This window comes from Rhinolophus ferrumequinum, chromosome 11 (assembly GCF_004115265.2).
Source record: "Rhinolophus ferrumequinum isolate MPI-CBG mRhiFer1 chromosome 11, mRhiFer1_v1.p, whole genome shotgun sequence".
Lineage (NCBI taxonomy): Eukaryota > Metazoa > Chordata > Mammalia > Chiroptera > Rhinolophidae > Rhinolophus > Rhinolophus ferrumequinum.
This window is the reverse complement of record NC_046294.1, coordinates 61,668,839-61,695,205: the sequence shown is the minus strand read 5'-3', so window position 1 is coordinate 61,695,205 and position 26,367 is coordinate 61,668,839. Positions and strand designations below refer to the sequence as shown.

Below are 26,367 nucleotides of genomic sequence, written 5' to 3'. Positions count from 1 at the left end.
GTATTCATTGGAAGCATATCAACATTCTTCATTGCAGAACAAAATCAGTGGCTGCTTGTAAGAAAAATATGTAATTAAACTGGATCTGTTTTAGTCAGAAATATATAACCAAATAATTTCTAAGGAACTGGAACATAATGAAGTAAATAAGACTCTATAAAATATATTAATCCTCAGGTCATCTGAAATCCTACGGGAATCGTGTGTCTATATACTATTTCAACAACTTCAATGGAAAAGAAAGCTGTGTAAAAAATTCATTAATTCAAGGTTACTTCAATTTTCTAAGAGTACTATTTTTTACGTATATTTGTAGTTATCATGAAGATATTTCCCCATGCAAAATATGTGATAAACACATCCAGACAACACAGAACACCTAAAATCCATCTCTCCCTGCCCTTTTTCCCTTGATCCTCTAAGTAAAACGTGCAGTTTATTACTAACCTTGGTTATCTGACCCACCTAATCCCACCATTTACTTCTTTTTTCTTCACTACACATATCATAATACAAAATTACCTCATATTTATGTTTTTTGTATTATGTAAGTTCCACTAGGGGGGAAAGTTGCTTTGCTTTGATAGTTCCAGAGCTCAGAGCAGGACCTGGAACAGAAAAGTTGCTCATTCGGTATTTGCTGAGCAAATGATTAATTTACCTGGTTCCACTGCTCCTCTGAGAGTTCCGATCACATTGTAAATTCTTGTCACTTTATTGTTAGAATGGATGTGCATCTTGACTTTTCTAACACAAACATAAAGGACACATTTGAAAAACACTGCTTAACAGATCACCACCCACACTTTTTAAATCTTATGTCATTGTTTAAAATATTTCTAAAGGTACGCAGGCAAAAATTACATTGGCCAACTATCCGAATATAATGATGTAAGTGTAATCCCCTCTTCAGGCTGTGATTTTGTTTCCTGTTGGTCCTAGGTAGGTTTTACTTTTTCAGTCAACCTCTGTAATTGCTTTTTTATTAAAAAGAAGTTTATTCCCTGTAGAAAGAGTTAAAATAAAAATAATCAAGTCTTAACTGTGTAGAAAAGTTTCCGGTAAAGCCAGGTCCGATATTGTAGGGCACTTTGAGACTTCCTTTCCAGCTATCTGGTGGTGCTGATCCACCCATTTTTCTGTTGAACACAAAAAGTATTATTAGCTGAAGGAAAACTTTGAAGTTATAAGTTCAAATGTCAATGAACTTGCTTTCTTGGGTGTCTGTTCATAAGAGCTTCTATGAGTCAGGGATCGTGCAAAGTGCTTTGCGTTATGACATGCCATTTAAATCCTTACTACAATTCTTACGAAGTCAGATCTATCATCCCCACATCACAGATGAGGTGCGTGAGGCTTAGAGAGATTAGATAACATAGCAAAGTCATGTAGCCAATAAGTGGTATAGCTGAGATTCAAATATTTGTTAAGAATTCAGACTCTATGTTACCAGTTTCCGATAGTAAACCATGTGAAACGTGCTCTCTAGCGCATGCTCTGAAGAGAGCTTGATGTCAAACTCTTTGGGACTTTCCGTTATGTTATTTCTCCCACTGATAAATGTATTCAAAATATGTATATGGTAATCCTTTACAAAGTACTTTCACACTCATAGATTAGGGAGAAAGGAAAGATTTCATTTCATTCAGCAGCCCCAAAAGCTTCATGCTCTTTTGATGTTTAAAGTCAGAAAGGTAGAAAGTTTCAGGCAGACCAGCAAGTACATGCCACCAGCCCTGCTTATCTCTCATCAGAGGACTGAGAAAGAAATTTGATAATGGAATGGCAGGGTTCTTGCAGTCCTACTGTACTATATTAAGAACATGGATTGATTTTTTTTCTTGATTTGTGCATGGAAACCAAAGGTACTTTTGCTAAATACCAGCAGATAAAGGAATGTGGTTCAAGACAAACCTAAGGAAGTGGAAAACATCAATTTGTCTTTTATAGAATTATCTCTGGTCACATACTAGGGTTTGCAGTGTAGCACACTCTGCAGTTTCTTCCTTTTTCTGTGCCAGCTCACAAGTGCTTGTTCCCTGCCTACATATTAGAGGAAATGTGAATAGCTCAACTTGACCTATAATCTACTGCAAACCCAGTACTAAAACAATTGAGAAGATTATCTTCTCATGAAAAAATGAATTATAAATAATATTCTGTTTTTAAATGTTCTATCATAGAGTAAATGCTGACTTTCCCTTTTCTTATCTCACTGGGGAGTTTGCCTAATAAACGTGATTTCAAGTACTACAGCATCACATTTATTTATCTACTCACAATAACATTTCGCACAAAAAGGATCAAGTAACATGAATGGGCATTTTACATGTAAAAAAAGCATGATCAATAGTCAAAACAGCAATGAATTAAGTATGTAAAAAAAGTTACAAAAGGCAAGTGAAGAAGAATCTACATATGCTAGATTATACATAAAATAATTCTATAATATACACTAATAACTGAATGCCTTTGGGGTGGAAATGAGTAAGAGGGAAAGTTTCTACTGTAATACCCTTTGAATTTTGAACTGTATAGGTGTATTTCCTTTCACGTAATTGTAATTACACTATATATTGTTTTGAAATCTTCTTTTCACTTAATAGTACAGCAGATGCATGTTTTCATATCATTAAATATTTTTGTATAACAGGTATTCTAATGGCTTCAACCACTATCATAACTGGTTATATATTTGACTACTTATCAATTATTGAAGATTTGTGTAGTTTATAGTTTTCCACTGTTAGAAGTAATACTAAAATCGCTTTCATCTTTTAAATATCATGAATGTTTAGACTTTCTTTATGAACATGTTTAGACAAATGTGTAATCTATGATGCCTCAAAACCGAATCCTAACCCATGTGGTAAAGCTAAGAGCCCTCAACCCCCTAAAAAAAGACCAGAGTACCGTTCCTTAATCTGCCCTTAAGTTGGAGAGATCCCTCCAACTCTGATGTCAGTCTCCTCACGTGTAAAACTGAGGGCACTGCACTAGGTTATAAAAAGTTTTCTTGTAGATACTAAAATAAAACGATCGAGAATGTCTTGAATTCAAGAAAAGAAGGGACTAGCTGGCCAAACACTGTGGTCTCTAGCAATTTTTTCAGAGAAGGCAGTGTTCTCTCCCCTCCTAGGGGATAACGGAGAAGAAAGGGCATGAAGATGGCAGAAAGCAGGGCAGGAAAGGGGGAAGGGTTCCAATGTCAGGTAAAGCAATAACACGTTTGGAGAGGTTTCAATAATGAAAGCAGAGCAGGCAGAGGAATAGAAATGAAAACAACATGGAAGTTGCTCTCTCAGTGTGTTATTCCAGCTCTTCCAAGAAGTGGACAGTAAAAGGATTAGAGGAGTAAGAGACTAATTAGTAGAAAGGCCTGTGAGGAAAATAGTAAGGGAGGTAGCAAAGGCTGAGAAAGGCACCAGACTGCAATGCAGGTCTGATATATGGGGCAGAGAAAGGGAAGCAAGAAAAGAGCATTGGGTGGCAGCATCTAGTTGAACAAGGCTATCAGGAAATCCTGAGCCAAAATGTCCCATCAGACGAGTCCTATGCCTCCCAGTAACAGGCCTGGTTTAGTATCTCTAACACATTCCATCACTGATTGGGAGCATTTGTGGGAAGTGTGGCCTTCACACAAATAGGGTGATGCATTTCAAATCAAAGTGGCTGGACCAATTGATCGATTATGCTCCCTGCAGTTGGAGATCTGAAAGACTCATTTTCATGACTATCACACACTAGATACCAATATATAAAGTAAATTCCAAACAGAACCACTATTCTATAAAATGGTGATAAAATAGGATGCTTCTCCCATCTCAGGAGATTTTCAGTATCAAATATTGGAGATAAAAGCATAAAAGTTGAAGATTGTTAAAAAAGAGAATAATGCCATCTATTTGTTTCTTACAAACTTACTCCAGGAGCTTCTGTGCATCAAAGTATCCAATTGGGTGAACGGGAATACTTGGAAGACCAACAGCCTCTGGGATTTCACGTCTATAAGCATATTCTGAAAAAAGTTGAACATACTTCTAATAAAAATTCAGTCCTTTTCAAAAGGTTCTCTGTAAGTCATGTTAAACATATTCTCATATCGCATCAACTAGAATTCTTAAAATAAAAAGATAGACAATTTCAAATGTTAGTGAGAATGTGGAGGAAGTAGAACACTAATACATGGCTTGTGATAGTGTAAGATTATATAGTCACTTTGGATAACTTCTGAAAAGCAATGCTAAACAGACATGCGCACTGTGGCAGAGCAATTCCACTCGTAGGTTTTACCCAAAAAAGATGAAAACTTACCATATGACCACAGAGACCTGTACAAAATTCCTCATGACAGCCTATTTGTATTAGCCAAATACTGGACATGGTCCAGGTGTCTGTCATCGGGAGACTGAATAAATGATCTGTAGTATAGTCCCACAATAGAATGCTACTCAGGAATTAAAAGGAACAAATTACTAATAAACACAATAACATGGATAAATCTCAATCCATTATACTGTGTGAATGCAGCAAAGCACAAAAGAATACAGACTGTCTCATTGCATTTGTATGCAGTTCAAAACAAGGCAAACTAATCAGTGGTGACAGACATCAGAAAGTGGTTGCTTCTGAGGAGTGCAGTGAAAATGGATCAGAAAGGATCACAAAAGAACTTTCTGGACTCCTGGAAATGACCTGTGTCTTATTTTGAGTGACACAGATGTACGGAATTTAAAAAATTTATTGAACTGAACTCTTAAGAGCTGTGCATTTCATTGCATGTAAACTCTATCTCAGAATAAAAACATGTATTCTGTCATTTCTTCAGATTTAAGAATAAAGGTGATTTTTCCATTTTTCTCCAAATTTTTAAATTATCTACTGAGAACTTTTTTTTATATGATTACAGAAGTTTTTTCTTTTTATGGGTAAAATAACAGTAATATGTTGTGTGTAATTTCTTTTAAAATTCTCTAGAGTAATAACAATAAATAAATAAATAGGTAGATGGAGGGATGAAACAAGATGGTCAAAATGTTGATAATTACCTCTATTATGTATTATATGTTATGTATTATATAGAATATATTGTTTATGTTAGAATTATTTCATGATAGAAAGCAAATTTAAAAGAAAGAAAAAATAATAAGGTATAAAAGGGAATTCAATAAATGCAAACCCCATAGGGATAACATGACTTTTCCCCCTCATTTTATGTTCATAATTTTAGCTTTGAATAACTAACAGAGCTAGGGGAGAAGTTGTATTTTTTTTAACTTGGAAATAAAAAGGTGAAGTAAGTAAAGTTCAAGTATATTTATGGGATTTTTATTATAGGATAGTATGTATTGCTTACACAAATAATCTATGACTATGTACTATGTTCCAAAAATTTTTACAAAGCCAAAGTACATAAACTTTAGCAGAATCTACAATTTGATTTAAAAAAAAAAAGACGAAGAATAATTATAGAAACGCCACAAATACTTTGGCAACCTATTTTGTCCAAGTTACACATCTCAGTTAGTTTTAAACCACACAAACCAAATGATCACAGAGTTTTGTAAATGTCATCAAATAGCTGAGCACATTCACAATAAATTAACTCCCTTTGTTAATTATCTACCGTTTTACAAGGGAGTATTTCAGCACAAGACAAGCATGTGGACTCTGGAGACAGACTAAGTGAATTTGAAGCCCAACTCCTCAGTTAGTGGCGTGATATTCTGAGACAGATTGCTTCCTTCTCCTAACCTGACATCGCTTCAATCAAATACAGATAATAATAGTTAATGCATTGAGGAGCTGGCATTTAGGAAATAATACTTGAAAGTTATCACTATTGTCTTTATATAGCAAAGATGCAATAAGCATTTTCAGGGCTCTATTCTAAATGTGCTATTTCAGGGATTTATAGAACTTCTATTCTACTGTCCCTTATCCACAACTGGGAAATCTAAGAACTGTGAAAAACATAAGTTTGGAGGGAATTTAATTGGCAACAAAACTTAATCTGACGTAAATTCATTTTGACAGCAAAATCTCGACTTAAACTGACACAAAGCTATTTATATTACTTCTTTATCTCAGCTTAGTATGATTATTCATACATTTTGCTGTAAAAACATTTATATGCTTGCTTCCTGTATTCTATCTCACCTCCTGTGTATTATACAATATATGGTATATGTACCATATTACTTTTAAATATCGGAAGATGTCTGAATTCCATTTACCAGGCTCAAGGGTTCCAAATAAGGGACCCGAACCCATAATTTTTAGAGTTCAAAACTTTTGAATTTGTTTCTTAGATGCAAAGATAATAAGAAAAAGACAAACTTCGTTGTCAAAGGAAGTCCTTTAATAAAATCACTTAAAAATGTTAAGTTTCCTGCAATAATTAAGACTAAATCACTCACCATTTGCTGGGTAACCAGGTGTGAGAGGGTCCCCTGCACCATTAAGATTTAAAATATTTCCTCGCTGGACACCGCCTCCAGGAAGATTCCAACCATCTGGATAGGATTCCACCCCAGGAGCAAAGTAATCAGCAGGATCTGAGTACAGAATGACTCCTTTGGCTCCCGCTAGCTGGGCGTTTTTAACCTGAAAAACACAGTGTCTTTCTTATTTTAGGTTGCTTGTTCCAAATTTGTACATGTCAATTTTCAAAATTGCACTTAAATAAATAACCAAACTTTGTATCTTCAATCTTTTATTATTAGACCTACAACAAAGGACATCTCACAGAGAACTGGCTTTTTCTTTTTCCTACTATAAGCTCTAAAGAATTTCCAGGGCTGGTTCAGCCCTCAGAGCAGCGGTATTTAGAGAATGTACACATTGGTTGTAGCGCTCACTTGCTGGTTCCTTCCACTAGTCTAGAAGCACAATAAGCAAGCAGACTCCACAGGCCAGACTCCAATTTCTTCTGTGGTTGAAAGGGAATATTTTTGAAATTTAATTTCACAAGGGAAAAAAAAAAAGAAATATATATATATAAACAAATCAAGGGATACTAACTTTAAAAACTGCAATGTAGGTATAAATTGGTTTCTTTTATTGCCTATAATAACAATTTATATTAAAATTTAGCTACACAAGGATTTTCAAAGATAATATTTAAAACAAAGCTACTGAAGGTTAACTACAAATCCAATGCATGCTTCTTTTTAGACCATAGGCATAATTTGTAGGTATGGAAAGACATCTGCTCTATTCTCCCTGAACTTCTGCCTGGCCATAGTCCAATGAGCCAATTTGGAACCCCAGTTTCTAGCCTGGTAGATGTGTCCTCCCTGTAAGGTGAGAATGTTACAAAATATGAGAGGATCACCGGTCCTCAGAAAGTTTCAAGGATATGGTTCTACACAAATAAGATACAATATAACTTTATATTTGTGGAGAATGATAAAAAACGATTTTTACCTTATTTCCTCTGAAAATTTTCCCATATCTGGCAATCACAATCTTGCCAGAGCAATTGATTTTCATGTCCCGCTCTAGTTTAAAGAAGTCTTCAGTCCGTGCATAGTTAGCATACACTAGATCACCCTGTTGAGATCATAAATGATTTAGTACAAGTAAGATGAAATACAAGAGGTTTTTCTGCAGGATGACTATTTTACATCTTTGAAAGAGGGAAGAGACAAGAGCATGCAAGAGGGTCAGAAAAAGCATTAACCTCAGATAAGAGATTCGAAGGACACATGGACTTGAATTGAGAAGGCAATTAGCCGGGTTAGAGACATAGGAATTTAAGAGTAAGTTTTGTTTATATCTGTCTCCTCTACAGTTGCTATAAAGCTATAGAAGCGTTCCCCGGGGGCGGGGAGGAAGTATATGAATATCCACATTGCTGCATGCAATTGAAATTGTCCAGGTCCCCTAGGTTAAGAAGCCCTTGCTGAGAGTGTTATTCTCTTTGAAGTACATTCAGAAATAGTATCTTAGTAGGTCTTTACAACCACGAGGTAAGGAAAAAAGGTCAGATAACATCACTAGTTTACAGGTCTAGTTTTATATCATTACTATGACTATATGCAAGTCTTATAATATCTCCAAGTTTCAATACAGTCATAGCCGCATAACAACCCACTGGGTCAGCTGAGGGTGTCCTTGAGCTGGCAGTGAGGTGAAACTTCTCCTTCTGCTTAATCCAGCTTCCTTCCTCTCCTTGCCACAAACATTGATCCGAAGAGAACACTCCTTAATTAACCTCTAGCCCTCTAAATTCCATTTCAGTTTCTGTTATCTAGGATCTGAGTATGCTTGAAAATCTTTTATTAATGACTATTAGACATCCCTTAATTAAGAACACATATATAAGGTCTGACAATTAAGTTCGTGTACTCATCCTAGAAAAAGTGCTACATACCTCATTGCTGAATATATCACTATGGTCACCTTCGAAGTACTCCCCTTGGAAAGCTATGCACTGACGCCAGCACCTAGTCTACCCTTCAAAGCAACTTTGGAACTCTTTTTCTGGAATGGCCATCAGAGCTGTCGTCTTATTACCCTTGATGTCCTGAATGTCATCAAAATGTCTTCCTTTCAGTATTTCCTTTATCTTTGGGTAAAGAAAGAAGTCATTGGGGGCCAGATCAGGTGAGTGGTGGTGGGGGGGAGTATTGCAATAGTTCTTTGTTTACTGGGTGAAAACTCCCTCACAGACAGTGCTGTGTGAGCTGGTACATTGTCGTGATGCAAGAGCCATGAATTGTTGGTGAAAAGTTCACATTGTTTTTATCTAACTTTTTCACGAAGTCTTTTCAGCACTTCCAAATAGTAAATTTGGTTAACTGTTTGTCCAGTTGATACAAATTCATAATAAATAATCCCTCTGATATTAAAAAAGATTTGCAACTTCGTTGCAACAAGTTCGTGAATTTAATTGTCTGATCTCATATATACATTAAATTTTTATAAATACTTATGTTTTTAATATGGCTGTATGTGTTAAGAAAAATTTTCAGGAGTAAGTTATTGTTATTATTAGTAGTATCAAATTGAATCTAATAACATCAGTACAAACTTTTATAAAGAATACTTTAGCATACAATTTTACTTAAAATATACCTCTTAATGCTATGGGATGTTAAAATATTAGGTCTTGGATCTATAAATGAATAGACTATTTTTAGAATGAGACAGCACTCAGCATTAGTTTGATTCACATTTCTTGTTTTTAGACATAAATTCTGAGAAATCTTGGGATAAGAATGAAAAGTTTTGTTATGAAATCTTCACTAAATTATTTAAATTCTTTCAAAGTTAGAACCCCAAAATCATATGCTGATCTATTATCCAAGTTAATTGTAATGATATTGGCTGGAAACTTAATTAGGCTCATCTTTAACTTTGTTCAACTGCAAACCATTTGACTTTCCAAATCATTTGTTACCCAGCTATTCGTATTTGTTTAGAGCCCCAGAGATATTTTACAACTCAGAGGTGCCCTTTATATTGTGTTAGGATGGGTGGATGATGTCTTCCATTCGTAAAACAGGAGAAAAATCCCTATAAATAGGAAGGTGGGGACAGAGTACCAGCAGGACCTCACCACAAGTTAGTTCTCAATTTCATGAAAGAGTACACTGAGAAATTGATGGTGCAACTCATATCCTTAAAATAATCCCACGCCTGCCTTTGGAAAGTCTTCATACACCCTAGTTTGAAGCCCCTTCTCTGGACAATTTCTAATATCCTACAATTTTATTTTTTTTATTGTTTTCCTCTTTTACTACATTTCTCATAGCATGTGCACGACAAATTTATAACAGATACTAAAATAAAGTTGTTTCCAAGCTGATTCTAGGATTCATTTGACAAATTTACTGAAGATATATCATTATGTGTCCAGCAGTGTTTTATGAATTAGGGATATCCCTGTCCTTCATGGAACTTAGATTCACATGAAGATAATAAAGAGTAAAGTTAATAACTAAATTAATAAGTGCTGTAGAAAAATTCAAAAAAGGTTAAATAGAGTAGGCAGGGAACTGGTGCTCAGGTGGGTGCGATTTTAAATAAAAAGAGGAAGTCTGTTGAGAAGGTGACATTTGAATCTTTGCTTCAGTAAAAGGATTACTTTTAGTTCTTGTATTTCTTCCAAAAACCAATCAATATTAATGCACTATTAATAACAGCACTGTATGTCTGATTTATCACTGTTAGTACCCTCTGGAGTTCACTCTTATTCTAACTGTGAATACAGAGTAATTAACCAATTTGATTTCAGTGAATTTTATTTTAGGGAGAGTGTTCTACTGGAAATTTATCCCTACTTAATATCACCAACTATGGGAAGACTCCTTTTTCAAATATCTGTAAATTATAGTTATCTTTTAAATAATCTGCAATCCATACAAAACAAATTACGGCAGAGAAGGGATTGGAGAAAACATTAGTTTAAAAATGGCAATAGACTTTGAAAATTAAAACAAGTGTGATAGATATGCAAGTTGTCACTGTGAGTTAGAAAAAAGCTTTGTTTTCAGACAATGACCTTCTTGTAAAATTTACACTGTATCATTGTTCCATGACTGGGAATAAATACAATCTTATACTGTTAGCCTAGAATTTTCTGTTTCTTTCAAGCTTCTCTTTTCCTGATCTTTTTAATAGACAGAATGAGAAGCAAGACCCGTGGTTCTCAAAGAACTGGTTCTTACACCCTCAGAATCAACATCACTTCGGACCTTGTTGGAACAAACTCTAAGGCTTTACCCAGGACCTACTGATACTCAGGGAGTAGGAACCGAATCTGAGGTTTACAAACCCTCTGGATTATTATGATACATGTTGAAATTTGAGACCCCTAGATCAGTCTATATTTTATGGACATTGTCAAATCAGTAATTTCAAATAGGCTAAAGCAAAACCCAGTATTTCACACTCCAGAGGATTCAGATGTAGATCCAAAGATAATTTACACCGAAATATCTTAAAGATACATACAGAAATACATAATTTTAAAAAGAATTAACACTCCACTGGCTGGGTTACAGGTAATCAAATGAAGCACACCAGCCAGAAAATCTCATCTAATATTTGAACACAAACAACAATCCCTTGCAGAATCACATGCCCCTGCTATCTTCCCACGAATCTGGAATAGTGTAAGCCTACTTGAAAGATGTGAGTTAATAATCTCTACGACTCTCTTATGAGTGGAAAAATTCTGTCAAAGTTCAAAAATTATTTTAGGGATTTAACAAATTATATAGTAAACCCACAAACTAATGTGGGTAAAAGTTTCTCCTTATAACATTCTGTCTTCCCATCCAGAAATATAATTTGTTTCTTTGTACATAATATTTTCACTGATCAATAAGTTTCAGTGTTCTTTAATTAGTCCATACTTATTTAAATTTAAGATTTTTAAAGTGTATTTTATATTTTATGGCTATTTAAATTTAAATTTATTTGTTATATTTTCTGCTATTATATACTATGTGTCCACATATATATCTAACTTTCATCTGGTAATATCAATGCTATTTTAAAAATAAAGATGGATTAGTTAGTATTTTTGTATATTCTGGTTATACAGACATATCACTTTAAATAATGAAGGAAGGAATTAATCAAGAAGATCCAAAGTATAACAACATAGAGATCAATTAGACAGTATCAAAATTAAAGATTTATTTTCAATAAAGGACAACATAGGTAATGTAAATAAATAGGTGAAAATTAGGAGAAGGTATTTTCAATATTTAAACCTACATAGGATGAATAAAATATTTAAGAAAACCCTAAAGTTAATAAGAAAAAGGCTGGACATTCAACAGGAAAAAGAAAAAGCTGTAATTAATCATTTCACAGATGGAAAAGAAACAGAAAGCTAATAAATATGTTTAGAGATGAGCACCTTGTTTGTTATAAAAAAATTAAATTAAATAATTGAAACAACGATGAAACATATAGATGGGCAAAAATTATAAAGTTATATAATTTGCACTGTTTATAAAAATATGAGGAAAAAGTAACACATATAGTGTCAGTGGGAGTGATAAACAGCTACAGTCTGGACATTGTGAAATTAAGTATTCCCTACAAACCAGCAGTCCCACGCCTGGCTTATTGTACACAGAGAAACCCTTGTAAGTCTATATGGAAACATGTAAGAGCATATTCACTCCAACACTGTGGTAATTCAGATTTGGAGGCAAACCATGTGTTTGTCACTGAGAGAAAGGTTAAGTTACATGCGGTGAGCACATAACATTGGACGATGTGAAAAGTAATGAACTACCTTGACCTAAAGAAATACGGATAGATTTTTAAAAGACTTTTGATTAAAAAGAGTAAGAGATCAAATAAGAGCTAAAATACAATACTATTTATGTAAGTCTAAAATACATCAAACACAAAATAAAGCCATGTATTTTCAAGAATACATATAAGGTATGACAATTAAGTTCGCGAACTCATCCTAGAAGAAGTAGTACATACCTCATTGCTGAATGTCACTACAGTCACCTTCCAAGGACTCTCCTTGGGAAGCTATGCACCAGCACAAACACCTAGTCCGCCCTTCAAAGCAATTTTGGAACTCTTTCTGGAATGGCCATCAGAGCTGTTGTCGTATTACCCTTGATATCCTGAATGTCATCAAAATGTCTTCCTTTTCATATTTCCTTTATCTTCGGGTGAAGACAGAAGTCATTGGGGGCCAGATCAGGTGAGTAGGGAGGGTGTTCCAATACAGTTATTTGTTTACTGGCTAAAAACTCCCTCACAGACAGTGCCCTGTGAGCTGGTGCATTGTCGTGATGCAAGAGCCATGAATTGTTGGCGAATAGTTCAGGTCGTCTAACTTTTTCACGCAGTCTTTTCAGCACTTCCAAATAGTAAACTTGGTTAACTGTTTGTCCAGTTGGTACAAATTCATAATGAGTAATCCTTCTGATATCTAAAAAGGTTAGCAACAGCGCTGCAACAAGTTCGCGAATTTAATTGTCATACCTCATACATTGCTGAGGACATAAATGGGGGAAGGGTTGAGAAAGAGTGGGAAAAGAGGAATGAGACTGAGAGAAGGATGAGAGATAAAAGGAAAGGAAAGAAATTAAATTAGGGATTTTACATGGACCCATGATGGTTATGTGCCTGAGCACCTGAGATCTAAAATATACTATCTCTTCATTTCCAATTGTTATACTCCTTATTTCTATCTCATGTCAATTATGAAATTATTAAATAATTGCAAGCATTCTGTTTATGTGCTAATTTTTAGGGAGATTTTTTCTAATATTATGTCAAGTATAATGTTATTCATTTGGAGTAAATTTCATACAACCAACAGAAAATATTCTTCTATTCTAAATTTGTGAAGTTTTTAAATTATAAATAAATAAATCAAATACTTTTGAAAAATAGTAAAAATAACATGATTTTTTACCTTACTTATTAAAATATGTGATATTGCCTGATTTTACAACATCCTTATACATCTTGATTGGTGAAGATAGATTTTTAAATATCAGTTCAAATTTAAATGCAAATTTTTTACTTAGGATGTTTTCAATGATCGCCCAAGCCCTTACCTCTCTTTTAAGTGATACTTCAATATACCCAACTGTCAAATAGCAATTTGTTGTGACTATATCCTAGACACCTACATTCAATACATCTGAAATTCAATTTACTCAATGTGAAATATTACAGTAGGAGAGATAATTTTTTAAAAAGACATTAATAAATTATATTCAACTATTTCAAATTTAGCTTTCTTATTAAAAAACTGAAGTGTTGTGTAAGAATCTAGGGACAGTGATGCATAGTGCTTTACTGAGTAAACCACATAACATTTTCTAGGCTGGACATTCATGTTCTTCATCTGAAAATGGCAATAATGCACTTCTTATTCAAATACTTTGAAAACAAATCAGTGCTCTACAACAACAGTAAGATATATAGTATTTTTGTAAAATGGAAATTACTTAGTAAAGTGAAAAGAAACAAACGCTAAAACGTGAATTTCACAGTCTCTACACTTAGTGAAAGGAACCAGACACAAATGATACATGATATACAATTCCATTTATATGAATTTCTAGAATAGACAAAACTAATCAATGGTGGCAAAAAAAAAAAAGAATCAGGAGAATTGTTGTCTTGGGGAGTGTGGAATTAATTGAGAAGGGGCATAAATGTTCCTTCTGAAGTGATGGTAACATTGTATATGTTGATGGGGTTTGGATTACACAGGTACATACATTTCTCAAAAGTCAATAAATGTACATTTTGGATTTCTGCATCTCATTGTAATAAATTTTGTCTTTAAAATGTTATGAACACAAAATAATACATTTTTTTCTTACTAATAAATCGTAATTTCATAAGTGTGGAAAAAAGGTGAATTTGGCTTATATCAATATCCATTTCATTTTTGCCTGTATGTATGAGGCAGTTCTGATTGTTATTCTTATTTTATTGTATTGGATTTTTACCTCTGGCATTCCTTGTGGAGAGAAAGCACTAAAAGGTGGCACAACATCTGAAACATTTTCATATCCTGGAGGAGGTGGTTCAAATAATGATGAATTTGAAATCTAGAGAAACAAAATGCAATAATCAGAAGTAAATCAGGTAAAGTTTGATTACTACCATCAAATAAAAAAAAGTGTGTATGACCTTTTTTGTCAGTAGAAGGTTAAGCAATCCTTCAGTATTTCGAGAATACATATCAAATACCTAGCACTTCACTAGAAGCTTTGAGGCTTCCGTGAGATGAATAAACTACAGACCCTGAGGGGATCTATAAGCACCAGCTTTTGATTTAGGATGAAAATTTTATTCCCCAAATGAAAAGTAACATTGTATAGTAATCTTACCCACTTATAACAATGCTAAGATAATTCCTTCGGGACAAATTAAATATTAAATTCACTTCAATAAAAATTACATTTTAGGGGGATCCACAACTGATAGTACCTAGACACACTGAACAACATTCACTCTGAAAAGAACTAAAAACACTGAGCCAAATATAAAATGTTATATTTTTAAGTGCATCACTGAATTGGGGGTGGGGAGGGAAAAAGCAAGGAAATCAGGAGCCAAAAAAAAAAAAAAAAGAAAAGAAAATGACATGAAAGCAGGAATTCTGAGATTAGCACTAAGGTGTGCTTTTGCCTTAGCTGGGTCTTTCAAAGCCTAGGACTCCCTGGGAGGGGCCCAGGAGTTAAAAGACAAGTGCAGACCTGGTCCAAATGATGGAGTCTGACAGGAGACACCTGCATCAAAGTGGGGTCTTCAAAGACCAACCTCCCTTAGGGTTAAGGATAAGCTAGAAGTAAACCTGTCCCACAGAAAGTGATGGCTAGTGGGAGAGGGAAAAAATTGCCCCAGGGAATTCATAATTCTATAATTATGTAACTACTGATACACAGTACTCAGATCATTTCTACCTTCTTATTATATGATTTTTACTCTTCCTTTTCTTTCCCTAATGCTTCGTTTGCTCCGTCCCTGTCCCCCTTTTTTGAGGGATGGTTAATTTTAAATGTTTTATTTCTTTTAGTAGTTTGGAAATTGAAAGATCCAATTCCTGACTAATATAGTTAGAGCAAATATCAAAATGAATGGTGAAACATTAAAAACATTCCCATCAAGTCAAAGATATCTGCTATTGCCACTTCTTTTCAACATTATGCTATAGGTGCTGGCCAGTGCAGTAGTACAAAGATTATTGGAAGTTGAGGAGTGAATATGGGCTGGCATGTTATTGTCCTAACAAGAGCACTAGTTTGCTACCTCTCCTGAGGCTGACAGAACCTACAATAAAACCAAATCAACTACTACCCTCCAAAAACACTCACATATCCCATATTTCCCATTTTTCTCTGATCCACATAGAGTACAAACTTATCTAAATCACTGGGAAAGATTATGAGAGAAACTATACGAAATTGCAATAAAAATCCATCTAGAAACAAAGTCATTATATCAGCAAGTCTTTCAGCAAAAGGAGTATTCAAGTTTGTCTCACTTGGTTTGCCTTTACAATAATCTTCAATTTTACAGCACTACCGAGCAAGTGGATTTTAAAGCAAATTTATGAGTTATTCTAAGAACTAGCAAAAGTTTTTCAAGGTCAAGGAAATAACTCTTTGGGGGGCGGCTTTATCAAAGGTAGACTATTATACGAGTGAGCATTGTTTCCTTTCCAAAATTCACTAATATAGCCTCAAATTAGGTATTCTGAGCACAGCTAAAACAATTCCGGCTTGCAAATTTTTATTTCCTTGTTATGACAAAAAAGACAATTTACAGTTCAATCTCTATGGTATGTTATCTCTACATCAACAAAGGTAAAATAATGTGTCTGGATATATTTAAAATATTTCTGGTAGAAGCTACAAAACCCTAATCATACCTGTTGTCTGTGCCAGGGAGAGCTTGTGTGTGTTGTGCAGGAGAGCAGCAGTTTAGTTTACAACATACGTCAGCTGTGAATAGTCACAATAATTAAACTGCACTGGAAGATGAGGACAGAGTAAGAGAGTGCTTGTAGTTGGGATAGAAAAATGAAAATAGAGCTGAACTATCACAATGTCAAAAGATAATGCCTGAATCTGAAACACGACTAATGTAAGCACGAGATTTAAGGAAATAGAGGTAAATAGCAAAAGAATCAACTCATGGTTAAATAGTGTGTGTGTCTCAGGGAAGAAGGAAATAGGGGGAAACAAGTCACCTTGTGGAGAATTGTGATTATGTACAGGTATAATTTGGATAAAAACAAAAATGAAAGTGAACTAATGATACAACTTATAAATATTAAGAAGCTTTAGGCAGCTAACACCATTCAGGAAAATCTCCAAAATGACACTCTACATGATATGCTTATATTATGTGACAGCCTTTAGGAATTGCATAAATGCTTGTAATGGCAAAAATAATGAAATGAAATAATAAAAGCAAAAGTACAGTCAAAATTTGGAGGTGAAATAGGAAAACAGACATAAAAGTTTGCTATTTTCCTCATTGTACATAGATAATCTCCAAATCTGATAGCTCAAGATAGATGTTTAAGTATATGTACATTTTTAACATTATCAATATTGATCAAGCTTGGTCACTGATCAAGATGGATATATTTGAAGCTATATATAATTTAGAAGCCCCAGCTAAGAAAAGGACTGATAGAAGCTATCTAGATTGAAAGGGGATATGTTAGTTAGGTATGGTAGCTCTAAAACAAAGGTATGCTAACCAGGACTAAATATATGTTATATTTTATGAGCTTTCATACTGAATATATTTCATGGTAAGAAATACCTCAATTACTTGTATTGTCTTCTCTTTCTCATGTGCCCTAACTTGCAAACAAGATTGTCAATTCTTTAGAGTTGGTATCATTTCTATAGACTTTCTTCCCAAATTCTCTTCCTCTGCAAATGCCCATATCCAAGTTCTGGGCATAGAGCTGAACACGTGATCATATGAGATATAATCATTAAGTACCAATAAAAAACTTCTGGCTCAAACAGCACACTGGATCTCTGAATTTCTTAGCAACTCCAAAGCTATGCAGTATCTTTTAGAGTCTGAACCTATCAAAAATGTATCCATTTCAGTTGCTTGGAAGTCTCTAATATGTTTTAGTTTAGTATACAATAATAAAAATAAAAAATAGCAACTGTTTCAAGCATTAATTTCTCAGACTCTTTCCAACATCACATTAAAGCCATTCTAAGAAAATTGATACTGATAATGAGATTCAATAATACTAATTTATATCAATAATTGGAGATATATCAGACATTCTTTCATAAAAAGGTATCTGAAAACTATAGAGGGGTGAGTTTCTTTTCTATTTTTTTTTTTTTTACCTCATTTCCATCTTCATCAATTATTGAAATGTAGTTGGGATGAGTCTTATTTGGATAGGACAACAGGACATCATAATGGGCTAACTCAACAGAATCCAGGCCAAATTCTTTCCACTGGGATTGAATTTGTTTTGCAAGCTGAAAGTTTTCTTCTGTTCCTGCTAAATGTGGAATCCGTGTAAAATTACTGGCGAACAAAAATTGAAAGTGGTTAGAAATTAATGTTTAGTCAGCCTTTATCCCAAATCAACAACCAAATAAGACATATTAACATAAAAATACTTTGAAATGTGATACGTGGAAAAAGCAACATGGTAGGATTGTTGCATCAAATAGATTTTCAAAGTATATTTTGAAGTTTTCATGTTCTCAGTTGTACTCATTCAAGAGAAAAACTGGAGAAATGGATCTTTATAGAGAATTGTTATATGCAACCCTACGGACGTATCTCTGGATAGAATATGAGGGATGTGTCGTATTCTTTCCTTAAGACCCATGCCTCTTAGAACTTTTATGGAATTACTGTTTACTTCACTATATAAAATATTTAAGATATAAAAAAATATTTTCACACAAAATACCAAGCTGTGACATGCCAAGAGTTACTGATAATTTATTTTTAAATAGTGAAAGTTATCAAGTAAGAAACTTTTTGATTAGCAACCATTTATAAAGTGTCTTCATTAAGGAAGAAATCTGAACATATTTATACAAGCTCAGATGGAATGTTTTGAACTCCATCTATCATGCATTGTAATACACATAAAAATCAATGATGAGAATTAGTTTGATCAGAAATATCTTTAACAAATAAATTAGGCCAAAATTTTGGCTGCTAGAAATATTTTCATGAGTAGACTAATTTTTCATTTAATATGTCTAAATATTGGTGCTTTTAAAAAACTTTTTCCTCCTGGAAATTTGTTATTTCCCAGAAGATTCAGCTCATTGGTATTTTCAACTTAAACCTCTTAAGGGGGAGGAGGAGGGGAAGAAAATTCCAAATGACAAAGCATCACATACCATGTAAAGACCTTTATTTCTAGCCCATGAACTTCTTGAACTTCATGAATTTCTGGTTCTAAATATGTAAGTTTTACTAAAATTAACACACTTCCAGCTTTATAGCGATTAAAACAAAAAAACAAACAAACAAAAACTAATAGGCAACAAGGCTATGATGATCCCAATTTCAAATGTTTTATTCTGTGTATTGAATTTTTGATTTGGAGAATCAACTGCCAAGGAAAATGACTCTCAATTTGAAAAAAGAAGAAAAAAAGAGAAAACCCACAATTTCTATGATTGATTTTTATATTTATAAAGTAATTTAAATTGCATTTACAAAAATAGTATTAAAAGCCTCATTCAGTAAATTTTTAAGGGATTAAAACCTTACATAGGTTTTATAATATGTATTTGCAAAATATAGTAACAAAAGAACACAATTTTTAAAAGGTAGCTGAGAAGTCTATCCCTTCATCAATGTATACCTGCAAAGGAAGCAGAGAACTAGCTAATGTGTTGCTATTCTATTATACAGATCACAAACTGTGACATTACTAAAGGGGACGCAGATTATTGGTATTTCCTGAAGGATTGCTATGGGGAGTCTTGAATCTGCTCAAATAAATAAATAAATAAATAAATAAATAAATTCATTGTCGGACTTTGTTATTATGAGTGATTCCCTATAACAGTTGTGTTATTACCAGCTAGGATACACGCATGTGCTATCAAGGTTGAACCCACTCACCACTCATTTGGAGCGAAGGTGATCCTGAAAAAGATAAATAAATCTGTTTCCAAGGATAAATAAATTAATAGGCATAAAATGATATAAGGTCACTAATTTGTTGTGTGATCCTGGCCATGTCTCAAATTTCTCATCTGTACATGGGGAGACTATTGCTATCTCACTACTTTACAATTTGAGGCTCAATTAGATAACTGATATTAAACAGTATTTCTGAAATCATTTGTTGTTTTAATCAATTGAGAAATATATCAGTGATTTGTTGATCCTACTAGAATACCAAGTTTTTTAAAAAAAAGTAGTAATAATTTAGAACTTGTCCAAAATAGCCAACAAGTTGTATTAAAAACAATTGGCTTATATATCTCTGCCTGGTTAGAGAAGTTTCAATATTGTCCACGTATCATCACATTATCTCAATTAATAAAGGGAGCTGTTGGTATTCCTACTTTAATACATTTAATCTGGTCTACAAATGATGGACCAGATCTTAAAAGTTAGATGAATTAAAGGGAGCTAATAAAAGGTGGAACTGGTATTCAAATACAGATCACTCTCCTAAAATAATCTTGTTCTCCAGAACAGAATGGAAAAGGGCAGCTCTCATAAAGAGATGCCAAATAGTAAACAGATCTGAGGACCAACCAGGTGTTTACAAAACTGAAGGGAAACAGAACACTGTACCCTAAGGGAAACTGAAAAGACAGCCACTACTTAATCCTCCTAGGTACAACTGAGAAGCAGGTAATTTAGAAGTAGTGGCGATCGTTAGTAGCAGACCAAAGGGTTATAAAAGATGAGATCCAAGTCTTTAATGATTCCCGACCTATGGGTATAATTAACTTGAAAGCTTTCTGATGGACAAATGGCAAAGTGGAAATCTGGAGAGTCCAGAAGGCTCCTGGAGATTCTGCGGTCCTTGGAGGAATGAATATGGGTTCTCTTAATCTCTTTCTTTTGTGTGTTAATGATGAACATCCTGGGATTCTGAAGAGTTAAGAGGAATTTGGTCAGGGCCATGGAGAATGAGCAAGAAGCTGACTGCTTTGATCTTGCTCAAGCGTCCAAAAAGAGAAATAAAGGCATTCCTTTTTCTTCTTTGCTGGTTAGTCCATGCCACAGGTTAGGAAAGGAAGAAGGAAGTAGAGATGGCAGCTCTGTCTAGGAGTAAATATAAAATCTTGCCAGATCTCCCTTTTCATTATTTCGATTATACATAATTATAGTGAAATAATAAGTGCAAGAGGCAGAGGAAGGATTTCCACAAAGTTTAACCTTAAGAGTCTCTCACTTGAAATGGCTCTTCCAAAGACGTGGGAGGAGCACTAGCACATGTTTATTCATAATTTTAATTATATCATAATTAATAGACATGTTTATGTGATGATGTGTGTGCACATCTATGCATATATATTTATGTTTATGTAAAACTGTCTTTTATATACAGTTACACCTGTATTCACTAAAGAATCCTTCAATCACTATATGGGATTTCAAGTATATTTGGACACATACATTAAGCCAATTAGTTAAAAAAAAAGGACTTTATGCTTTGAAAAGCTAAAAAGTCTAATCAATTATATATAATCATTCTATACAAGTGTTCTATTTTTAGTTGCTTTGCAAATAACTTTTAAATTGACTCATTTACCTCTTTAGCTCTACACTAGAATTAACTATTTCAGGAAATAGGGAGCTAGATTTTTATTTTATTTTATTATTAGCTTCAGGTGTACAAAGCAACATACTCGTTAGACATTAACATGCCTCACAAAGTGATAACAAAGAGCTAGATTTTAAACTATGTCCAGATATATGCTAATTTCATCCTCAACACAAACATGTAATTATCTCTATTTTACAGATGTGGAAAGGAGGGCTCAAGAAAGTTAAGTATTCACACTTTGCTCTCAATAGGCAAAGATGATAGAATTTAAACTCAAGTATGTCTGACTCTGAAGTCCAGGTTTACTCTTTTGACTAGAATATACTATCTTCCTCTAAAACAGGAGTCAGCAAACAATGTTCCACTGACCAAATCCAGCTCACTTCCTGGTTTTGTACATCCCACCGCTAAGAATGGTTATTACATTTTCAATAGGTGAAAAAAATATAGAGGAATAATATTTTGTGACATATCAGTTACATGAAATTCAACTTTTAGTGCCCATAAATAAAGTTTTACCAGAACTGCCACGCTTCTTCATTTATGTATTTTCTATGGCTTCTTTTCTACTATAATAGCAGAGCCGTGTAGTTGTGACAGTGATCAGCCTGATCAAAAAGGCAAACCCTTTTCAGAAAGCTTCCTGACTCCTGCTTTAAAACATCTAGAACAACAAAGTTCAGCTGAAATACATAATCTCTCCAGATGAAATGTAATACAAAATCTTCAACAAATAAAATTAAAAAATAAATCAAAGTCAGTTCCTGTATATAAAATATTGAATCAAAACTTCTGAACAGAGTAATGAGTTTCCAACCAATTGTCCATATAAGCTTTCAAGTTTATGCTTACTATAAGAACTTCCTGATGTTCTCAGCTTTCAATTCATCCAAAAATGCCTTCTTCATCTTATGCTGTGGCACAATGTTAGTAGCTTCGTTGGAGGATTTTATAAACCATCCTGTAGAATACATACAAATATACGAATCAGAAGTGAGCTCGTAGACAGGATCTATTTTTCCATTGTGCTGTATCTATCATATAAAAAACATACATTTCCAATGGCCTCTGGCATTAACTGAAATTTTCTGAAATTTAATTTATCTTGCATACTTCCACCGGGAAAAAAAAATCTTACACACAGAGTTTTAAATTACGAATCAATCACAATATATTCTTCTCCAACTTCAATGATAAAATTGTTGTGATTCTAAGAAATGTTTTATGAGGAAATCAGCACTAAAACATGTTTCAACTAATGGGGATGAACAAGATCTCTTGAAAATTAAGGCAAAAGGAGATCCACCATCTTTCTCCTGAAAGCTTCCATCCCCAGTGACTGCTCTCTGCTGAATAAGCATTTGTAGTCAATTTTTATAATGAATTAATTATGAATACATTTCAAGTACATAAATTATTTCAAAGAGTTGAAGGAAACTCAGATTTATAATTTGTTCTGGTTCTGAAACTAAAACAAAATATGCTGAGATTTTACGTTTCCATTTCAGGTAGGCTTGAGACGTTCAACTTAAGAAAACTACTATGAAAGTACAATCGGCCCAACATCTCTGGACGACACACAGTGCACACAGGCCAGGAGCAAGGGGTAGCCAGATGACTCAGAGAGGTTAGGCTTTTACACGGAGGCAAGGAGGGCATCATTACAGGGTTTATTTAAAGAAATATAATCTGGGCATAAAATGGTTACCAAAATCAGCACCCAGCCAGCTTTCATGGAGCCTTCTAGTTATTAATCACATGCATACATACACATAGGCATATTGAAATAAACGTTTGGCAGCAAATGGTAATACAGTTTGACGTGTACATAAAACTAAGGATTAGCCTGTGGGTCCAGGAAGAACACATTGAAGATGAAATGCTTGAACTGAGATCAAGAGAAGGAACAGAATGAAGAGACGGGAGGCATATGGGGGAAGGGAGAGCAAAGATCCTAGTGAAAAATAAACACTAATAAAGAACCAATTCTGTGTCAGCCCCTGAGCAGTGAATAGAAGGATGGGGCTGAGGGCAATATTAGGAATAACAAAACGCCCTTTTAAGAGACACATAACATTTTAATCCCCATGCCAGCTAGTTCCCATTCTTACAGTTGATAAAATTGAAAACCAATTTGAAGTGTGTCCTTATTGAGCACTTATCATGTCAGCCCCACAACAACTCTAAGTAGTAACTAATACCCACATGTTCGTTATGAGCAGAGTGTGGCTCAGAAGTTTTTTTTTACTGACTCCAAGATCACACAGCAAGCAAGAGGAGAGAGGTCTATGCCCTGGTCTTCTAAATCCCAGAAAGGCAATCTAGAATTCAAAGCACTGGCAAACTACCTGGCAGTACCTTAGGTTATAAATAGAAGCATCTCCTCATCAAGAAGAAACAAAGAAAAGTGCCAATACCCCCAATAGTGCGCTAGGAACTTTAGATGCTACTTCACTTACTAGTCCCAATAAATTGCAGATATTATCGCCATCATAAAGATTGGCAAACTGAGGCTAAGAGAGACTGGGTAACTTGTCGAAGGTCACGAAATGGCAGAGTCAAAATTAGAATGTAAGAGTCTAAGTTTGTCTGTGCCACCCCTGGTTTTCTTAAAGAGTTAGGTGAAGTCTGCAAATCAGTACACAGGAGACAATGGAAAAGAACTGCTGATAAAGATCTGTTCAGAGGGCTGACAATATCAGACAAGTCCCAAGTGTTCGTCTATTATTGACTCCCAAGGTCGAAAGGAGGAGGAGAGAAAAGGGCTCCCTTGCAGTAGTAAATGCCCAGAAGTCTACCTTGAGTGCATACGTGAAGCAGCCCAAGCACAGGACCAGATACAGCCCCAAATACGGAATCGTCTTTTCCTGCAAAGCACCCTGCACGACCTGGTTTAATTGCACCGGGGACCCACCGCTCGCCCTAAAACCTACGACTTTTTCCAAGGGTTCAAGCGGGTGGACCTTCCAAAGTCCAGTTTCAAGGTCCCTTCTTTCTACCCCTTATCCTGGGTGACTGTCCTGCAATGGCTTGTCCAGAACCTTGCCGTGCACTGCCCCCCAGCAACCCTCACCTACCTCGCCGGATCCCTACCTACCCCCTACACAAACCACCGCTCCCGGGACCCCACGTGGCAGTGGGCCCGCGAGTCCTGCCAAGCGCGGAACTGCCCGGGAGGTTGCGGGTGTGTGTGTGGCCAGCGCGCCCCTACCGAGAAGGAAGCCGACGAAGAAGAGGCCGGTGGCCAGCCCCAGAGCCCCAGCGCAGAGCCAGCGTGGGCGACGCCAAGCGACAAAGATCGAGTCGGTTTCGTGAAGGGGATTCCACATCTCGGCTCCGGGCGGCGGGGCCCTCCCGGGACCTGTGCCTAGGCTGCGGTCCTGCTGCGGGCTAGATGCTTCTGCCCAGAGAGCTAGAATCCGCTCACAGCTCCGACGCCTACTTTCTCCGCCCTAAAACTGTTTCTAGTTTTCTCTCAACCAATCCCAGCGAGAGGGAGGCAATAGCAGTCCCCTAAGAAGAAAACCCGGCCCCTTTGGAGGGGCGCTCAAGAAAAGTTTATCTCGAAACGTTCTAGGAGATCTTGTTTATTTAAAAATGAAAGGAGAAAGAAAGAAAAAAAAGGAGGGAGGGAGCTAGAAGCTGTTCTGCCTTCTTCACTCCCAGACCAAAATCTGATTTCGCAAAGAGAGAGTTAAGGATTGCCCCTGTAACACAATAGAATGATCCTCTTTTGTCTGCCTAGGAAAATACCTACGGACCTGGCTCTGGGCTAGTTGCTAGACTAGACTAAATTATCCCTCAAGAACTGTTTTTCAGCTCTGAATTCCTATTAAATACCTTATAGCACTATAATCTGTAAGGTCAAGTAGAAAAAGGTGGTGTTCAGTTCTGGCATTGTGTCGGATAGTCAAGATGGTGTCAGTGTGAATTACCACTGTGCCCTTTCTCCTAACGAATGTCACTGACATTAATAAACTTTCAGGGAATCATTCCCCCTTTACATACCAAAACCATTACGAAAGAAGTAATGCTGGAACTTTCTGAAGGCCAGTTCTTCAGTTCAATCATTCATTCATTGAAAGTGTATTTATTAAATAGATATTCTGTTCCAGGAATTATGAGTACAAATGTATGTAAAATAGAGTCCCTGACGTCAAACAAGATCACAATATCTGGGAAGATATATAAGTGAATGCAGTTACAGTGTAGTATAATAAATATTATAATCAAGAGAAACAGTATCCAACTATGTTCGGCATTATTCTTCTTCCACGAGTCCTTATATGACAAGTCATCTCCCATCTTTCCTCCGTAGTTGAAGAAGGACATATAATGTGATCTAATGGTTTTCAAAGCAAATATGTGCCAGTTTTTTGAGGGGCAGTTAAACAACTACACTGAATCTGAGTTTCCTCATCTGTAAAAGCGAAATCATAATAAAAGTGACAACAGAAAAACCTAGTGTGGCTTGCATAACCACCTAGAGATTTTAAATTCTTTGGAGGAAAGTCCTGAAAAGTATATGAAATAATTCATGTAAAGCACATAACACAGTGCCTACCATGTGGAATGTGTTTATAATATTAGTTATAAAAGGTATGTCTTCGCCACTAGACTGTAAGCTCCATGAGGCGAAGAGGAATCCTTTCTATAACATCTGAAAATGTTCATTCATTCTCTGATACTATTACACTGATCTCTCTTTTTCTTTCATTTTAGTTGTTAACCTTTTGTTACAATTTTTATTGTTTTATTTCCTTTCAGATTTTAAGCTCCTTGTCACAAGGGACCATATCTTGTTTCTGTTTTTCCAGAGTTACATAATTCTTAGCATGTAGAAACATCCTTTTGAACAAGTAGATTATATCATGCTAAGCGATGAAGCAGTTATGAGGTTTAAGAAATGATTACTGTTTCTTAAGAACTTTAGTCAAAGTGGGAAGACAGGGCCTAAATAAAAAGATAATTAACAATACCAGAAAGCAGAGATTATGAGCCAAAAAGAACAGCAACAGCTTGTGTTCAGGAGAGCATTATGGGCTCCTTACATATACCTAATGATTCTTAATAACCTCAATAGCTCTTGCTGGAAG

At 35.1% G+C, this 26,367-nt stretch overlaps 1 protein-coding gene across 2 annotated transcripts in view; it reads right to left on the bottom strand.

The window, feature by feature from the left end:
• The window catches only part of LOC117031190 (Putative N-acetylated-alpha-linked acidic dipeptidase), a 46,679-nt gene extending 21,967 nt beyond the window's left edge, over positions 1 to 24,712 (bottom strand). Inside the window, exons 1-9 of one of the 2 annotated variants that reach the window (XM_033121605.1) lie at positions 24,483 to 24,712; positions 22,124 to 22,232; positions 17,850 to 18,036; positions 14,463 to 14,564; positions 7,429 to 7,554; positions 6,420 to 6,606; positions 3,925 to 4,018; positions 1,044 to 1,139; positions 662 to 747 (exon numbers count right to left, since the gene is read on the bottom strand). In XM_033121605.1, coding sequence (XP_032977496.1) covers positions 662 to 747; positions 1,044 to 1,139; positions 3,925 to 4,018; positions 6,420 to 6,606; positions 7,429 to 7,554; positions 14,463 to 14,564; positions 17,850 to 18,036; positions 22,124 to 22,232; positions 24,483 to 24,600 — 1,105 coding nt within the window. In that variant the 5' untranslated portion in view covers positions 24,601 to 24,712. Of the gene's footprint in view, positions 1 to 661; positions 748 to 1,043; positions 1,140 to 3,924; positions 4,019 to 6,419; positions 6,607 to 7,428; positions 7,555 to 14,462; positions 14,565 to 17,849; positions 18,037 to 22,123; positions 22,233 to 24,482 lie in introns of those variants that run through there. The other variant, XM_033121606.1, reaches the window with a different exon arrangement.
• Between the last annotated feature and the right edge of the window lie 1,655 nt (positions 24,713 to 26,367).